Source organism: Crassostrea angulata, chromosome 6 (assembly GCF_025612915.1).
Source record: "Crassostrea angulata isolate pt1a10 chromosome 6, ASM2561291v2, whole genome shotgun sequence".
Lineage (NCBI taxonomy): Eukaryota > Metazoa > Mollusca > Bivalvia > Ostreida > Ostreidae > Magallana > Magallana angulata.
Window position 1 is genome coordinate 2943532 of NC_069116.1, and position 20384 is coordinate 2963915.

General features: G+C 36.7%; 2 protein-coding genes across 2 annotated transcripts in view; one reads left to right on the top strand and one right to left on the bottom strand.

Annotated features, from left to right (window-relative positions):
* Window positions 1-1529: 1529 nt before the first annotated feature.
* Window positions 1530-19552, bottom strand: LOC128186869 (microsomal glutathione S-transferase 3-like). The gene is made up of 6 exons (XM_052856813.1): window positions 19410-19552; window positions 3625-3763; window positions 3333-3397; window positions 3130-3187; window positions 2583-2655; window positions 1530-1834 (listed from the first exon to the last, which is right to left on the bottom strand). The coding sequence occupies exons 1-6, from the start codon at window positions 19535-19537 to the stop codon at window positions 1728-1730; spliced, it is 570 nt and encodes a 189-aa protein (XP_052712773.1). The 5' UTR covers window positions 19538-19552; the 3' UTR covers window positions 1530-1727.
* Window positions 14997-20384, top strand: part of LOC128186866 (sodium-dependent dopamine transporter-like) — a 29792-nt gene continuing 24404 nt past the window's right edge. The window contains exon 1 of the mRNA XM_052856805.1: window positions 14997-15145. The gene's annotated coding sequence lies outside the window, so the exon portion shown is untranslated. The remainder of the gene's footprint in view (window positions 15146-20384) is intronic.

Here is a 20384-nt window from a genome sequence, read left to right on the forward strand (position 1 = left end):
ACTGCTTACTGTCACTGTCTACTGCTTGCTCTGTCTTCTGCTAACTGTTTACTGTTTACTTTGTCAACCGCTTTCTCCCTTTGTCTAAGTTGCTTGCTCTGTCTACTGCTTCCTGTCAATGTCTACTGCTTACTCCGTCAACCGCTTTCTCCCTTTGTCTACCGCTTACTCTGTCTTCTGCTTATTCTGTCTACCACTTACTCACTCTACTATTTTCTCTCTGTTTATGCTTACTTTCACTTTCTGATACTCACTGCCAGGGTTTCATATATGCTTTTTCTGTCTTCTCTGAGGTTATTGTCACTATCTCCTGCTTACTGTCCGTGTCCACCCAATGCTTACTGTCACTGTCTGTTGCTTGTTGTGAGTATGTATTCTCATATTGCTCGCTGTCCGTGTCCAACCCAATGCTTATTGTCACTGTCTGATTCTTGTTGTCAGTATATATTCTCATATTGCTCACTGTCCGTGTCCAACCCAATGCTTACTGTCACTGTCTGATTCTTGTTGTCAGTATATATTCTCATATTGCTTGCTGTCCGTGTCCAACCCAATGTTTACTGTCACTGTCTGATTCTTGTTGTCAGTATATATTCTCATATTGCTTTCTGTCCGTGTCCAACCAAATGTTTACTGTCACTGCTTGTTGCTTGCTGTTAGTATGTGTTCAATGCTTGCTGTCATTAATATCTACACAGTGCTTGCCTTCACAGTATAATGCTTACTGTCATTAATATCTACACAATGCTTGCCTTCACAGTATAATGCTTGCTGTCCATATGTACCGGTATTCAATGCATGCTGTCAGTATCACACATTGTTTACTGTTGCTGTCTGCTACGTTTATAGTTGTCCGATTTAAAAGGCGTCTAAGCTTGAATGGACCCAAAAACGTCATGATTTTTAGTGGTTTTCTTTGTTTATCTCTTTTCTCGAAAATGTTTCCCATTGGGCTTTAAGACCCTCTACAATTGATTATAATATCATAAACAGCATTTTACCTTTGTACATGTTGGATCCCTTAGGAAAGACTTGTTGTTCTCGAGAGAGGCTAGATATATGAATCTGTTCCTGTTCAACACACTGGTCATTCGTTGGGTTTTCCAGTGTCTGAGATTTTCATGTTTAAGATCACTCTTGAGTCATCTACAGACAAAGGGAGTCCACAGATATTTACCTTAAGGACATCTTCACATGGACCTGTGGCACCAATAGATAAAGGACTTGATTTGTAGACTTGTGCAGTGATGGTTCTGATTTCAAAACCGTCTACTAAAACAGAGATATACTTTTCTTTGACTTTAGACAAATTCTCCAAAGATCTCTTTCCAATTGTATGCAAAGCACTTCATCTCCCACCTTTTAAAAAAAAAACAGTACAGCCACAAAAATACAGCTAGCACTGATATTGCAGTTCTTTCTAAACAAGACTAGACTGAAATCATAACAAAACAGTTTCTTTTCTATCCAACATGAATATATCATTAGTATTGCTGTTCTTTCTAACATAAATATTAAGAATATTAAGGTACATGTACAACCTTTATTATGTTTTGCACCAATAACTCCATGTATACATGGTATATGTGTAATATTATTACAAGAACTCTTTTGAAATTTATTCATGAAGTGTACCAGACTCTCTATAAAAACAACTAAAAATTGATTGTGTTAACATATTTATGCACAGCACATATCAATAGTTGAGTCTATCATGCATTCTTGGTTCAGTGTGGAAAGATGCGGAGTTGTCTGAGGGCGACGCCCACTGTACAGCCGAGCATGGCGATCAATGCGACGAGACTGAAAGAGCCCCAGCCCCTCTTCTCAGGATCTGCAGGAAACATGAGGCAGCAATTTAAATTAACAGGTTTTAACTTCATTAAATTTTGAACAGAATGAACAAGCTTAAAGTTAAATAACATACTTCATAGTGTCATATATGTACAGAATAAATGTGAAGAATCGAGGTAAATCACCAACAACTGGCACAAACTTCACAGTGTAGACTGTTAAAAAAGGCAGGTCTTTAAAGAGTATATGTTACTGTAACTCAAGTTAAAAGAATCTTATTTTCTTTAAATCTCTACTCTGATATAGCTGGTTTGTACAATTGATCTGCAAAACAACATATTCCTATTTTGAAAACTGCAGGAGGAACTATCTGTACAATTAAAGGGTACCCTCTTGGCATCCGCTAACCCGCCTGCCCGCCATTTTCACTATTTAAATAACAACTTTTTCCTTTGGAAAACCCAGTTAAAAAATCAAAGTTGACCAAACTCCTGACCATGTCCCTTTAACTTTAAAGTGGACTTGTTTTATATGGGAAAACCCACTACCGGTATCACATAAGTACGGTATATGTATTTATAAAAAAGCTACCTGCTGTCCTTTTATAAGGATTTCAATTGTTGGCAAATATCTACATATATATATGATTTCTAGCTATTAGACTTCTATCAATAAATTTGCCTTTAAACAGCCATTGAAGTAAATCTTTAAAGCAAAGAAAATTGAATTTCTTTTTCAGCATAGTAGTTAGAAGAAACGAGGGCTCTTGCTGATGGAGTTTCTCTTACCTCCAGTGTAGTAACCCTTGGCATAGACAATCCGGCTCAAGTTATAGAGAGTTCCAGCACAGGCAGAGGTTCTCTGTAACATAACAAAAATGTCTCACCAACAAATATAAAGGAATTAATCTGCAACCTTCGTGACATATAAATACAGGTTCGACACATGATCAAAATGAACCAATCCATGTTTATATTCAATTAAAAGTAAAAGAATGATTTTCATTTGTAATATTTACATGTACATCATTTTTCAATAATTTAACAATAAAATACACTGATGTAAACAATTCTTCTTTAAATTAAATGCAAACTACAGGTTTAATCACATGTTGCTGTTGAACATGCAACACGTTGCAGGTCACTTACTGGTTAAAAAATTGATTTATAGAAAAAGGACACTAAAATTTGTAAATACATGTAATCCAACATAATAAATGCAACATGATTTTTTTTTCTATGGTTTAAAATGTGGCATCATTCTTCAGTTCCAGAAATTGAATTAATATTTTATTTTGTTTTTTGACAAAAAAGGAGTTTAAACCATGTGACTTACTGGGTACTGTAATCCTCCAATAAACAAAAGCATCAGAAACATGGGATAGTTCTCAAGTCTACAAAGATGAGATGAATTATGCCCAAAATCTAAGTATTATCACTATGATAAGGTAAGAGTCATCATGTTAAAAATGTGGTTTAATGCAGTAGTTTAGCACAATCTGACTGCGATATGGTACTTGAGTTATTAGTAGTACTTACGTATTTTGATGAGTACGCTGGATGCAGTTAAACATTTTATTGTCTGAACTGTACATGGTAGGATACTGAAAAGATGCAACATTACTCATTACTGCTTCCATCTCCACTAAATTCTGATAGCAAGCTACACAGACCACAACAGTGTCAATTCCAGTCCATTTGTTCCTTTTATTTGTAAAAGAAGTGCTTTTTGAAAAAAATTTCGTATTCAGTCTTGTTCGATTAAGATAGAGATAAATAGCTGGGTCTAAAATTGAAGATAAAATGAAAAATCTAAGAGTGGCTTACTTACAGGGACGTCATACTGTTTCCTGGCTTTGGCTACATTGATGCCCATCCACAAGTTGATGAATGTGCCAGTCAAGCCTGTAAAGATCACACACCCATAGTGATCAGGAAGGGCATCAACGATTTTTGACAGGTTTCCCATTCTGTAAATAAAGGAGAAAAAAAGATTTACTCACTACTAACTGTGGGATTTTTTAATTAAAGACACATATATCATAATACATTGTATTACACAGAATACAATCCACTAAAATAAAAAAAAAAAGGTCACAACAGTATCTGAAGGGGAAAAAATGGAATTAGTAAATTAATACAGAATTAAAACAGACCGATATGGTTGGACCAGAAATAAAACCTTTCTATTTCTAATCAGGAGCTCTACTACTGAGCTTTTAGTATAGAATATATTTAACATGTTAAAAGCATAATTTCACTTTTATTTTAACTACTATTGAAAAAACTTGGCGATGAATGATCAATCATAATATCGGAAACATATGATCCTCATTTTCATTGGTCAAATGCATTTTTCCTCTTCATTTCACTTCAGATAAAGTTTTTCTGAAGGAAAAGTGCATCATTTTTCATTTTACCACCGGGGCAGTGCTATGACATGTTTTATTCATAAATATCTATTTAACTATCTCAAGTTTAGCACTCAGGTGTTTAAAATAAACATTGTATTTCTGTCTTCTAAAATATTAAATTTTATTCAAAATATGACAATAATGGCCTCATTCCTCAGACTCTTTACTTTTGATTCCCTTCATCCAGGCAAGTGAAACACATACCAAAAAAATGTCCCATTTGATAGCTTAAATAGATACCAATCAGTTTGACCACTAAATCAGTAAAAATGGGATTCAAACCACCAAATTGGGGTGCCCTACCTGATGACGACTATAGCTCCGTAGCTTAATCTAGTGATTGTAATGTACCTGCTTACTGTCACTGTCTACTGTTAAAGGGGCATGGTCACGATTTTTGTCAAAAATTATTTTTTCGATTTGAATGTTTAAAATGCTTCAGTATAGCATTTTTTATTGGCAGCAAAAATTTGAGGGTCATTTGTTGAGTTATAAGCGAGTTACAGAGCTTACCATTCTTCGCCATGTAAACAAAGCTTTTGTTTACATTTTGAATGTTGGAGTGAAAATTCCAGTTTTAGACCTAGAATAAATGTGTTAAACATTAGCAACTGTTTATTTATGCTTAAAATGAATAAGAAGATAGATAATCAGCTTGAAAAAGATTATTTCTGGTATATTGAATCTATGTAAACAAAAAACAGGGCATGAGCCTTGTTTACATGACAAAGAATTGTGAGCCCTATATCTTGCTTATAACTCAACGATTGACTCTCAAATTTTATTTGATCATTAGATATGCATTCCTAAAGCATTGTAAATAATAAAAACAGAAAAATAGAATTTGACCAAAATCGTGACCATGCCCCTTTAACTCTGTCTACTGTCACTGTCTACTGCTTACTTTTACTTTCTGCTGCTCACTGCCAGAGTTAAGTGCTTTTTCTCCTTATTTTCCCGCTGTTACTGTCACTTTCTGCCGCTTGCTGTCAGTATGTATTCAACAGCTATTCGATTCTTACTATCACAGTATCAGGGTGTACACAATACTATACTGTCACTGTAGGTTGCCTGCTGTTAGTATGTAATCAATGCTTACTATCACTGTCTACACAATATGTATACCGTCAATTTCTGCTGCACCGAGGTTGGGAGGAATCAGAGACTGCCACGCTGTGGTAAGCAAGAGGTAATTTACATTTTTGGCGCCAGTGGGGAAATGATAGGTCGATTCTCGAGCCCGATCATAAATGGCGAACATAACTAGTCTTGTCCCATGATCCCCTCCTCTTCGATTGGGAGCAGGGGATCATAAGACAATATTAACATCACTGTTGGTCCAACTTCTCTTTAATTTTCAATAATATGCACGTACAAAACTATATAAAGTTACTCAAATAAACTTACTTAATTTTATTTTGCTGCAAAACCTGCTAGTATGATAAGTCTGCATATAACTTAACTTTTATGATAAATAAGATTTGAAAAAATCATTAATTTTTGTCAAAGGAAATATTTCTCTTCTAAGGAATATAAAACAATAATTCAATTTTGCTCCAAATAAGGCATCTTAACGGCCTTTTCCACAAATATGGCTAACAGAAATTAAAAAAACCATGATGTTTTTGTCATTTTAGTAAAAAAAAAAATTCATCATGAAAAATGCAGCTCATATTGCTTTAATTTATCTATATGCAGGCACTTAGTGCTCATCGTTTATTACTAGCCAAAAAAAAGGGGGGGGGGGTATCAAAATCAGAGAAATCCATTACCTGTTGGTGAGGGGGAGGGGGGGGGGGGTAGTATTCTTATTTGTATTACATGTACACTGTTAACTTCCTTATTTTCACTTCAATCTATTACACGCACCCCCAAAAAAATGGGGGACCAACTCCATTCTTATTATTTCATATGTTTTGCAGGAATGGCAATCGGTTACAAAATTGCTAATCGGTTAACAATTTGACCAATTAACCGGTTAATCGTATCAAAAAATTACATTACTTTTTTGGTGGCATATTTGTTTATTTCAAATAAACTTTAGTCAGACGTGCAACAAGACTCAAGATTCGTAATTTATTACTAGTAATCTGTTCAAGTTTAACGGAACATATTATCATTTTTTTTTTAATCAAGAAAAATAGTGATATACACATGTAACGAATGAACGTGCATTAAATATCATGGACAAATACCCGTATGTTCCGAAAGTCATGCTATAGTGTTACCTCACCATTCAGCACCATCGTTACAGTGTTGTTCAAAAACACTGTCTGATCTATAACGACAGCTAGATGATAATCGGCTTCTGGGTTTATTGATAATGATGCCTGCCGTTGAAAATATTTTTTCAGATGGCACATATGTACCCGGTATTAATAAAAAATTTCTTGTTTAATCTGCGAAAATTTGACACAGTACTTCATTTTCAGACCACCATTTGAGAGGATCAACGTTTTGCGTTCCTTTTTGTTTGTCCGTTCGGCTCATCTTGAAACTCTGTTAGATATGGTGTCCGGATAGGGCCATTTGCGTAAGCGTGACATCGCGTTCAGATAAACGAGACATCGCGCTAACACACAACACGCCGTCGCGCTAACGCAATTTTGCACAACACGCCGTCGCGCTAACGCAACTTTGCACAACACGCCGTCGCGCTAACACAACTTTGCACAACACGCCGTCGCGCTAACACAACTTTGCAAGTTTCACAGTCTAGTAGGAAGTCGTGTCCGGAAATATCAGACTGCGCATGCTGAAATATGTAGGCATGCACGCAAACATGGATGAAAAATAAATAAAATGTACTTTGAAATATATATATTACTTTCATTTATTATCAATGCAGCGAGTTGTGCAAAGTTGTGTTAGCGCGACGGCGTGCTGCGTGTTAGCGTGACGGCGTGTTGTGCAAAGTTGTGTTAGCGCGACGGCGTGTTGTGTGTTAGTGCGACAGCGTGTTGTGCAAAGTTGCGTTTGCGCAACAGCGTGTTGTGCAAAGTTGTGTTAGCACGACGGCGTGTTGCGTGTTAGCGTGACGGCGTGTTGTGCAAAGTTGTGTTAGCGCGACGGCGTGTTGTGTGTTAGTGCGACGGCGTGTTGTGCAAAGTTGCGTTTGCGCAACAGCGTGTTGTGCAAAGTTGTGTTAGCACGACGGCGTGTTGTGTGTTAGCGCGACGGCGTGTTATGCAAAGTTGCGTTAGCGCGACGGCGTGTTGTGTGTTAGCGCGACGGCGTGTTGTGCAAAGTTGCGTTAGCGCGACGGCGTGTTGTGAAAAGTTGCGTTAGCGCGACGGCGTGTTGTGTGTTAGCGCGATGTCTCGTTTATCTGAACGCGATGTCGTGCTAACGCAAATGGCCCTATCCGGACACCATAGTTAGAAACTCCAAGGATTGTTTAGCTTAGCATTTTTATGGGGTTGTTCTTTGCTTATCGTCTCGAACCGCGCGCATTTGTGAGAGTTCCATTGAGCAGAGTGTGCATTTTACGATTTTGTCATGTAGTTCTCGAGATCTTGAAAAATCGCCATGCTTGCAATGTCGTTGGAAAATGCATGTTCAGTGACACTGGAATCTAAGATTGACAAAACGGCGACAAGAAAATGTAAATACATTTACTACTCAGTAGAGATTACATTATTATTCACCCTTGATTGAAGAAACGGTGCACGGTTTGGGCATGCAGTGTCGAGGTGATTAACCTGTAATGAGTGCCTACTAATCCGGTACAAATCCCTTTAATTAAGCAAGGAGTAAATCAATTATCCCCAACTTAAAACTCTAAGCAATACATAAACATGTCAAATTATGAACGTTCATAGTTTTTCAAAAAGTTTTTTCCCGCCTTCTCCATTTAAAATCCGACTAACCGATTACAGAATTTGTAACCGTTACCTTCATTCATCCGGTTAATCTGGTTAATCATCCATACCGATTAACCAGATAACCGGTTGGCAATTGCCATCCCTTCAATTTAAGAAAATTGCTGCAAGAAAAAGTAGGAACCCCCTCCATCGAAGTGTGGAATCAACATCAGGCAATGGCATCAAAGATGGTTGGGGCTGGCAGTAATGGGCTACTTTTCAAAATGCTGTCACAAGTCGGAACCAACCAGATTCTCTCTGTGCAACCGATGGATTTAAGCACATTGAAGGGGGTCTGGAGTTATGTAATTCTAGTTGGTTGCAAGAATATTGAGACAGCCGACCCTTCCTCTGTTGGGGCATGGCAGATCAATGTTAACTGGGGCTTCAAAGGACCCAGCATTACCATTATATCTATCAGAGACCGGGCTAAATCATATTGTTTCTTGTCGGAGTCTATGATAGCTTTGACGTGTTCCGTAGCGAGAATGCCATCAGGGTTTATTGTGACTAATGATGAGTATGTCGTGGTTGCCCCAACACTGTTTCTGAAGCTGCTTTTTTCCACCAGTATTTATAGTCATTGCAGCTGCGGCTTCTGTTTTTGGAACATAAACTTGTCGAACCTGACATAAATGTTCATGCTTTCGTAAATTGACTGGGCCACATCTGGTATTTGGAACGCATATCTTGTTCTCAACACTATGTAAGATAGATGGCGAAGCAAGGGAGCCAGAAGACCATCATGGTAAAGTATTGCTTCCAGAACGTCTACTTGTAGGTATTCCCCTGGCCAAACAGTTGTGGAGGCTACGATACGGAGAACATTACCTTTGAGTTGTTTGGACGATTAAGGGTAGCAGTGATAGCTGATTCATTAGTGTATACTGTGTTATTTCCTATCAGAGCTCGACTTTTGGATAAGCGAACAGAAACGTAATTTGTCACCATTAACGAGAACATCAACATCCAGATTCTCAATCATTAGTCCTTCCAAGAAATAAATGAAAGTCACTTGAAAAACAGGAGATAGTTTCCCCAACAACAGTCAATGGTGAGGATCCGTCCGCTTGATGAGCTGACTGGTTGGTAGGACTGGCCTTTCCATTCAGGCTAATGACAGAGTGAAGGAGAGGAAATGTAGTTTTAAAAGAACTAAAAGCGTTGAACAAACTGTTTAGAAGAGCAAACGACTGGGATAAAGCAGATAAAGCACAGCTGACAGATGGTATCAAGACAGAGGTATCAAGACTACGGAGAGCAGAGCAATAGAGGCAGGAGAAGAGAAAAAGAGGGAGTAGCAATGCAAGATTTGTCAAGATTCTATTCAAGTTTACAAAGAAGCTCCTGGGTGAAGAAAGGTCAGAAACTCTTCACTGTTCAGTGTTGAGGGGTGCATGTATATACATGAAACATACTATGACCCAGTAAAAAAGATTCATAAGTCAATACCCATATGAAGTGAAAGATGACCCACCTGAGGCCATTAGGGATGTAAAGGGGTCAGCATGGAAGGAAGTAAATGATTTTGTCAAGAAAGAAAGATCACACTCAGCTCCAGGACCAAATGGGGTACCTTATATAGTGTATAAGAAGTGTCCAGCGTTACTTGTGGCAACTTTTCCGAGTAATCTAGAGAAAAGGAACAATATCAGCATGTTGGAAAAAGTCAGAGGGTTCCGAAAGAGAATAACAAAAGTCCAACATCCAGTTTAGAACTATAACGTTGCTAAATGTGGAAGGGAAAGTATTCATAGCAGTACTTGCAAAGCGGATATCAGGGTACTTCGTTGACAACAGATACATAATGTCATCCATACAGAAGGCAGGCATAACAAGGTTCTCCGGATACGTTGAACACACACACCAGCTCATTAAGGAAGCCAAGGAAGGGAAGAAAAACTTTGCAGCAGTGTGGTTAGACTTAACTAACGCCTTTGGATCTGTCGCTCACGAGGGACCTATAACATATACCAGGTTATCAGTATTATTATTATTACTCTGACCAAGAAATATGCAAGAGATTTTCAAGAGTTATTTCTGAGGAATACAGATCCGGTTCACGGTTGACGATTACACCGAATCCTGGCAGGGAGTAAAGTAATAGTCACAGGATGTACAATCTTCACTACCCTGTAATGGGAATGGGGATGCTGACCAGATCTACAGAAAGAGAGACAAGTGGGGCCAAGGATGAACTCAGGGATCTATCAACAACCAATCAGAGGCTTCATGGGTGAATTCACAGTTACATTTGGCGATGTACTTGATTAAGCGGACGCCGTTTTACGCCAAAAACGCTAAATAGTGTACACATCCAAATGTAATACGTTTACAGTATACATGCAAGCAAGATGGGTTCTGGAAGCGTTGGAAGTCATCGTTTCATTGACAGGTACTAGTATGAAGTGGAAGCCAAAGAAATCTATATTTCTTTGTATTAAGGAAGGACCAGGTCAACAGACTCGGCAAGATACAAATTCAAGGAGAGCAGATCCCATCAATAGTAGGAAATCTAATTAAATGCTTGGGAAAGTGGTTTAATGAATCCCTCGAGGACAAAGATAGTATCGAAGTCACAAAGAAGAGGTTCTATCTCAACAGGACAGAAAGGAGTTGACGTCAGTGGATTACCAGGAAAGTATAAGGCGTGCATTTATCCAGCAAAGCTGGATATATATTCTATCCTGCTAAGAATAACGTTGCTACTCCTTATGTATGAAGTTGTTGAAGCAATGGAAAAGAAAGCGAGTGGGTATCTGAGTAGATGACATGGAGTTTCACCAACGTTCACATTGATTGGACTCTACGCAACTCAACCCAGCTGCGCATACCAGTATCCTCAGCGGTGGAAGAAATTGAGGTTGTAAAGTGCCGCTTGGTAAGAAACTCGGCAGATGACAGGGTGGTTAGAGCAGGGATCTAGACAAGGACAGGAAGAAAGTGGTCAGAAATAACATCAGTGGACCAAAGAGAGATTATGCGTCACTTACGAGACATTGTTGGTAACACAAGCACTGGACGACAAGGCGTACAAATGTCACAATTCATGCAGTGGTCTAAAACATAAGCAACATAAATGCACACTTTGGTTCAGGCTGAAGTAAAGAGCACAGAGGAAGATCAAAGGAAAGCAAAAAACAACTGAACTTGGAAAGCAGATGACTTGGATGAAGTGGGACCTACCACAGCGGAAGTTAACTTGGAAAGAACTGTGAAGGAAAGACCAGTTTAGAATACCATTCGTCCTTATGTCAGTATATGACACAACAGTGGCGACTAAGTGAAGACCCAAACTGTAGTCTGTGTGGAAAAAGAGGACCATGGCGCATATTAAATCAGGATGCCAAGTGTCTCTAACTCAGGATATATATATATATATATATATATATATATATATATATATATATATATATATATATATATATATATATATATATATATATATATATATAGAATGCGACATGAAAAAGTCCCGCGGGAGGTTGCTGATGTGCTGTAGATAGGAAAAGGAAACGAGCATCAGACTCGAAAGCAAAGACAGATAAAATTTGTAAGACAGGGTGGATCTACAGACGACACAGCGGCAAGACGTACATCACCACTGGAGAAAGGAAATGACTAGGAACTCAGAGTGGAGTTAGATAGGAAGTTAGTTTTCCCTAACACTTTTAACCATACGCAGTAATAGTCTCCCAGCAGTCGAAGACTCTGTTCACAATAGAATTGACCGTACCACAGCAAGAGAATGATAAGGACGCAGATGAAAGGAAAACACTCATATCCAGGCCTCTTGGCAGACTGCAAGGATAGAGTATAGCGCGCTGGGCTGTTTCATGTAGAGAAAAGAGTTCAAGCAAATTATTAAATACCTTAAAGGACTACATTTAGGATTAAGACTTAATTTAAGTGTTTATGCCCATAAAATTAAAAGTTATGAATAAAGCTTTAGAAATTTCCTAGATATATTTTTAAAAACCTACATGTAAATACAGTTTATATAGTTAAATTATCTGACATACGTCATAATAGAAATATGATATATACACGTATTGATGATAATTCAATTTCACAAAAAGTGCGTATTTTTGCCAAAAATGGGATATTTTCAATCAGATGATAATTGCATGATTTGTCCAACACCATTTGTCAATATGATATTCAAATTAATATGGCTTGCAGCACCTGGGTTTTCAATGCTTGCTGTCACTATCTGCGTACATGTGCAAGGGTTTGTTAAGTATTGTCGAGTATTAAATCTAGATATGAAAAATTGTTGTCACTAAATAATAGTTTCAGTATTGATGTTTTAAGGTAGTGCATTGAGGTACAGTGTACGTTGATATGTGTAAAAAGTCGAAGAAGAAATGTTGAGTTGTTTCGGTTACACCCAAGTACAATCTGGACTGTTGACGATATTTCGAGAATAAAGATGGGTATTTAGCGAACCACATTCTTGTCTCAGTCTAGCATGCAAGATTTTAACATTTGCGAGAATCATTGTAAAATAATTTCGATGCAGGAGGAGTAATTGATATGAGAGATGCGTTTAAGATAAGATAAGGATGGGTTTTGTTGAATACTACAGGGCAGATTATTCCAAAGTCTTGTCGAAAAAAGCACGAAAGACGAAGAGGGTCACTTAAATTATTTTTATCTCGTTATTACGAGTTGATTATCTCGTAATTACGAGAAAAGATCTCGTTATAACGAGTTAATTATCTCGTTATCTCGAGAAAAGATCTCGTTATTATGAGTTAAATATCTCGTTATTACGAGAAAAGATCTCGTAATAACGAGAAAAGATCTCGTTATTACGAGTTAATTATCTCATTATTACGAGAAAACTGTATTTAAAATGGCGTGTTTCATTATTCTATTCTTGTTATATAAAGTGTATGAACTACTGCAATGTCTATTTATATACACATACTTAGCATAATCATCGTTTAAAAGCGTACACATAATTTGATATAAAATCGGACCCAGCAGTTTTAAAGAAATTTCAGAAGAAGTAGCAAAGCAGATTGATTAATAAATTCATTGAACTATTGATTAATAATGTTAATATATAAAATCAATTATTTTCAATATACATGAACATGAACTACCTGGTATTTACTTCGGAGTGGGATTATAATATATATGTTGAATATAGTATTACATAAAGTTCTTTCCTATTATTCATTTAAGATAAAATGTCAAATCCGATCATTTTGATATGTAGAAATTAATGAATAATGATCGTTGTTGTTCAAATATTAATCAAAATTGAATCAACGTTTCTGGAATGAAAAATATAGACTGAAAGGGTGATCCAGTCGACTTAGAATTCTTTTCAGAAACGCACCATTTTATATAGATCTTTTTTCGTAATAACGAGATCTTTTCTCGCAATACCGAGATAATCAACTCGTAATACCGAGATCTTTTCTCGTAATAACGAGAACATTATCTCGTAATAATGAGATCTTTTCTCGTAATTACGAGATCTTTTCTCGTTATTATGAGATATTTTCTCGTATTAACGAGATAATTATCTCGTATTAACGAGATCTTTTCTCGTAATTACGAGATAAAAATATTGGTTGTGGATGTGGATTCAGTCTATGGGGGAGGGGGGTGAGTGGATGTGGATGCAGTCTATGGGGGTGAGTGGGTGTGGTTGCAGTCTATGGGGGTGAGTGGATGTGGTTGCAGTCTAGGGGGTGAGTGGATGTGGATGCAGTCTATCGAGGTGAGTGGATGTGGTTGCAGTCTATGGGGGGTGAGTGGATGTGGATGCAGTCTATGGGGGGGTGAGTGGATGTGGATGCAGTCTATGGGGGTGAGTGGATGTGGATGAGGTTGCAGTAAATAGGAGTACGTGAGGTCGATCTTTGTATGAACCTATGACACCACATACATGTGACAGCCTCAAAAATAGAGAACTATCGAAACACTCAAAGCCTACTACAAGACAGGACCACAAAAATTAAGTTAATTAAAAAAAATCGAAGTCTCAATTTGTGCAAGAAATTCTCTGTTGAACGGTAGATGCATGTATATATCTATACAAGGGGGTCAATTCTGCAACACTGTTAAGGTAAAATGGTGTGACAATATGAGGGCTTGAAATTGTGCTTCAATTGGAATTGTAATTAAATTTTCATACCTTTTTAAGTGAAACAAGAGCAAAAACTTACAACTTTCATATCTTTTCGTTAATTTGTATATCTACTATAGTATTTCATGTAAACAAACAGTGTACTTGACTTTGTACTGTGGCTTTATTGTTAAAATTAGAATTTCGTGCAGTATTAACAAATCCTCAGCATCTTTACTTACTGATCAGAACTAAATTCAGAGCAGCTATAAGTTTCAGAAAACTAGCCCGATTATCGGTTGTATGGCGTCATTGCCGCTCATTAGTGACTCCCCTTTAGATCTCTTTGCTTACATTGGCAGGCTTCACGGGCACAGTATGGCCGGGAATGTTGTTCCAAGATTCCGGTATGACTCGACCGGACGTTGTTTTCTCTCCGCTAAATAGTTCTTCCCATGGGTGGTCAACAGACAATGAAAATATCCACGACACTTACATTTATTATACTTGATATGATTAGAAGTTTATAAACAACTATGTCTAGGGGGACCTTTGACAAAGTATTGCAGCACTGTTTGTCAAGATTGGATAAAAATATCATGGAGTCTGAAACGAATGATCTTAATTGGTTCGAGTTTTAATAGCTCAAGGTGCTTCTTAAAAGGTTAATTTCTTAAAAGACATAAAAACAATACTTTATCACATTTAATTAATTCTCATAATCATTATCAATATTTGAATTATTTTAGGTCAAGAATGTTCAAAAGCGGTATATTTTCTGCCATTCATAAAGATTCCAGCGCTAAGCTCGCGTTGAACCATCTGCTTACGTGTAGATAGGGGGAGGGGTATCAGGAGTCACATATCGAGGCCATTTGATTCCTCTTCTGCCAGCAAACCACTGGCTTTTCTAGAGGAATTAAAACAAGAGACACATGTAGCGATCGTCGGACAGTTTATGTATGGTGTTTTCCGTCTATATCATATCAGGTACGTTCCTTTTTGTTTTCTGCATGTATTCTAACATTCAAAACGTTATTTTTAAAAAGTAAAAAACAAATTCACTGGTTATTAATAGGAAATTTTCAGTATAAAGTGTTTTATGGGAAATGGTGAATGATTTTTTTTTAACCAAAATCAATTCCAGATTTCATAAAACCATCATTCCTGAAACTGTTAGTGACGTCACAAAATAGATCGTATTTTAAGATGGGCATCCGATAAAGCGTGACATGTAAATAATTCCAAGGAACGAATCTTCCACATAGAAGCCATTAGAAATGGAATAGGGTCTGCCTGCAGATAACACCGATTCAATAAACCGCCTAGATCCGCAGATGGGACCCCGGGAACACCGATGTGTGAGATTGCGATTAAAATCTATGCGGGACTCACTCTTGTTAAGTGATTTCGTGTGAATTCAGACCGACATATGGGCGGGAAACCCTATAAATACCACTGTGTCTAACACATTTACGTTTGCCGAAATATTTGCTCTTATTTAAAAACATGTCAAAAATTTGTATTGCAAATGTTCAAACAACCAAATATTTCCCTTTTCACTATCGTTCAATTTTTCATTGGTACGATATTCGTTTTAAACACATATATATCTGTAACAAAAAGGTGTGTCCAAATACTCAGTAGTGCACTTTCGATCGTTTGTGTAATTGATTGGTTTTTTTTATGCTGATAAGTCAGTTAGTTGGTGCTGAAGGTTTTGATTTAATATAATACATCTCATTAATACGGTACACTATTTAAAAACTTAACATTTTCAGAAAATGTTCAGAAAATATTAGGAAAAAAATCTTTTCCTTTGACATCTGAGTATACACTGAAAGTCAGTGAACAATGGCAACTAATTTATTGTGATTTATAAGTGGTTTTGTTAATTGAGGTATATGTGAAGTTAAGGTTTTGATCAAAACAATTTACACTTGCAAAGAAAAATTCGAGTTACGACTGTGTGGACCCAGGTTTTCTTCTCCCAAGAGCTTTACTCACCTCGTCTGTAACTTTTAAACTTTTGTATTCAATACAGCATAATAATTTAATTGGCAAAATGAGGAACATTAAAAGTCAACCATGTTGTAAATTTTGAATTTACCTGGTGGCAGTTAATACAAAATTTACAACATTCAATTCTTTATTTCTTTAAGCTTTACAGCTTATCAGTATAACGTATGTATAACATGAGGTGGTAGTGTATTTACAGGAGAACTTGTGCACGTACAGATAATAACATTTACTGTCATATATACAGGTATACATAAATGTTGTCACTTGTACTGAAATTTTGTATCTAATGCCACCCGATAAATTCAATATTTACATCATGTTGTAAATGTTGTATTTATTGCCACCCGGTAAATTCAAAATTTACATCATGTTGTATTTATTGCCACCAGGTAAATTCAAAATTTACATCATGACACAATATGACACAACATATTGTATTAAAACAATCGGGTTCTCATCGCCTTGGTTTACTAGTAATGTTGTGTTGGATTACTTTTTTAAAGATCATGGCATGCATGCACCTGAGAGAGAGAGAGAGAGAGAGAGAGAGAGAGAGAGAGAGAGAGAGAGAGAGAGAGCGAGAGAGAGAGAGAGAGAGAGAGTATCTAGGCAGTTGTAATTGCACTCATTAGCTTCTGACACGATTGTGAGATAATCTTAACAATCTGGCGTTAGAGATCAATGTAATGATTTTATGGATCTTTACGGAATCTGAACGGCGATAACGGAATAGTTTGTCCGTGAACAATATCTGATTCCTTGACAATTCCCTCACAGGTTTACACAGGATATTTCATTTGTAAGCTTTCTCTATACGAATGAAAAAGTAGCTGGGTTAGATTGGTTCATGGATGACCAATATTTGTTAGATGAAAAAATGCGATCACTTTTCTAAGTGCGATTTCATGTTTTTCAAATTCGGTTTCTGTTGGTCATGAAAAGAGAGGCTTATAGTGCTAGTCTACAAATCTCTCGCCTTTCTTGGTTTTCTTTTTGCGATTTAGATCTTTATTTGCACACTTTTTTCATCTTGAATCAAAGATGATCAGTATCTATTATAGTGATGGATGTCAGCTATTTCGACCCACGGTTAGCAAAGAGGCGCTATGATGCAAGGCTAGGGTTAACTTGAAAAACTGAAATATTGTTTTATATACCTAGGAACGAGGAAGAACAGAAGAGCTTAGCAAAAAAGGGTAACTCTTCACCAAACAGTTTATTTGAGCCACACAGTAGTTATAAAGCGTGCTGCAACAAAGGGTAAAACATGTACTTTTGTCAATAAATAGGCATGTTTCTGAACTTTGTTCAATTTGGATTATTGTAAAAAAAAATATTGAAGTAATAACTAACCAATAGTAAACCTTACAGATTACAAGCATATCTCCAGTTGGAGAGTTTTATATTGAGGTATATCTTGGAACAATGTCACGGTTGCTATGAGCGTGCATGATGGTTAAAAGAAGCGGCCTGTTATCTGCCGGCAGATAAGACTATCTACAGCCTGATAACGATAACGCCTTTTTGTGAACTTTTGTGAAATATACCACTTTTAGCTATTTTATTACCCGTGAAATGCAAATAAAAACTGCAAGTTAATATTTCTGTAAGAGCTTAACGCCTTGTTTACAGCGCCATTATTATCCTGTAATTTGTCTCAATCCCCCAGCGCAGGTTTAAGGCATATTCTAGATATGCCGAGGAAGAGTCTACTTTTGATTTCTTTATCTACACGGACTTTGACTCCGGCGTACGGCGCACGTCCCGCGGGGTCCTTCTTGTTTGTTTATAGATAGTTATCTCCTAAACATCAGCCCTAAAAGAAACGCTTTAGTAAGCTAAGGTGCAAGAATCAACAGACAAAACTCTTTCAAGAATGGCTGATCCGCTGATGTTGTTTGAGTAAATATTGTTTTAGTTTTTATGTCAGATATACAGAGAATGATTATTAATTCTATGAGGTTGTGTTTATTCTTGTGACTCAAAAATTTCTGTATGTTCACGAGTTTCACAAATTTCTTGAAAATTTGATCACGCACGGAGCCAATATTAATACATGTACCTCTCCAATGCACGTGTTAAAGCTCAAAGGGAAGGATAGCTAGAACTTGTTCCTTGGAAATTGTTAACACAGAAACGTAATGTAAACTGGCAACGTATTTATTGAAACATCGGAAACTGTTGTTGGCTTAAACCACGTGCCTGGAAATTGGACATAAAATCCCCACAATAATCACTTGTGTACAGTTATTTCAAAATTGATGTATTTAGTGTACTTAGCCCTCGTTAACATATAAGAAGTTGAATACATATGTTATTTTTATATTTTATGTCGTTTTGGCTGTTAGAGGGTTCTTTTGTATGAATATGTGTTTTTTACCTCCAACAATCCCCAAGCCACAATTTTCAGAAGGATTTTAACAACATTCAGGCTACACAATTTTTAGAGAGCATAACCTCTTTAATTTAATGGGTTAAAAATCTTGGCAGATGGAATGGATCGATTTAAACGACATCAGCATTACAAACTTAAAAGACGGGGGTATTCGAATGGTTTTGATAATCAATGCTTTAAATGACTGTTAAATTGATAATGTTTTGCCTTACAAACCAAAAGTTATGGGTGTAAATAGTGGTTTGATTAGGCACACCGGATATAGAGTAATTACTCTGGGTGGTGGTTATAAATCTTTCATATTTATGTCGGTCATAATTTCCTGAATTTGAAAGCAACTCACTGACAATTCAAAATCCCTTTCAAAGACTGTATTTTATTTAGTGCTCTTACAGAGGAATGCTTTAATTGGGGCCTTTATAGTGCAGGGTGACTTGGAACATACTTTTACAACAATATTACCTCTATCGTCAAACCAAACAAACACCCAGGGGGTCCTGTCGAGAGAGAGAGAGAGAGAGAGAGAGAGAGAGAGAGAGAGAGAGAGAGAGAGAGAGAGAGAGAGAGAGAGAGGGGCCTGCAGGTCTGTCTATTGACATATATCATATCTTTGTTGGAGACAAATTAAGTTGTTGATCAGAATAAAAAACAATGTCATCATTTTCTTGAAAAATATTCATATGTTTCCAGTCAATCTATAAATTTGACTGATTGCCCAGCCAGAAATATAAGAAATGAAAATGGATACGCAATTACTGCTGCAGGCCGACAAAATCTTGTTTCAAATTCATATATTTTCCTTGTTTAGAGATTAGTTTTGGATAAAAACATATTTACTTTGTATTGTGAAATCTCTTTGATGACAGATAATTGGTGAACAAGTTCCTCCGACTGACTTTCTGCTCAGTCCATCTCCCGTTAGGTGTCTCTCTCCACTGCTCAGTCCATCTCCCGTTAGGTGTCATTCTCCACTGCTCAGTCCATCTCCCGTTAGGTGTCTCTCTCCACTGCTCAGTCCATCTCCCGTTAGGTGTTTCTCTCCAGTGCTCAGATTTAAACGAATCAGTTATTATATCAATATGTGTTCACCGATATCAATGTTGATCGTTTTAAAAAGCTTAAATTTGAATAAAATAGAAAATAATATATCTAGAGAAAAAGCAAATCCTAAATTCTAAATCCTAAAATCCTGCGAAAACCTAAAACAGTGTCGCAATTTTACCAATCATTTAACTGTAAACGGATTATATTTAGCGTGTAAGATATTTGGCGGGAATTTTAACTTTCAATAACTTAGCGTAAATATTATTTAGCCCATTCGTTCTTTCGTACAGTCATCAGAACCCGAATTCTGGATAAATTAAGTTAAAGTTATTAAAATATATAAATTTGACAATATCTCTAAGCATTAAAACGGTCAATTTAACTATAGACTGAGCTTTAAATTTAACATTAGAATTTTTATCTTTTTTAAATTTTTTTTATAATTTCAAGGGTTTTCCTTCTTTTACACACTTCTGGGTCAAGGTGACACAGTTTTCGATTTATTGAATTTCCATCTCGCTAAATCTACAATACAGTTGTCGAATCGAATTAATTCTGTAACAATTGTTAAGTAACGCACTTCAAAGGCAGCCATTAAAAGGAATTCATTTAGGACCAATTTAAAGTGTCTAACACTGCACTCGGTGTGATTGTGGCAAATACGAGTCTCGTAAATATCCCCTTTATCGTATTCACATAAAGCCTCTCAAACTGATACTATGATTCCTGCATTGTAAAACCAACACTTTATCAGCCTTTGTCAATTTC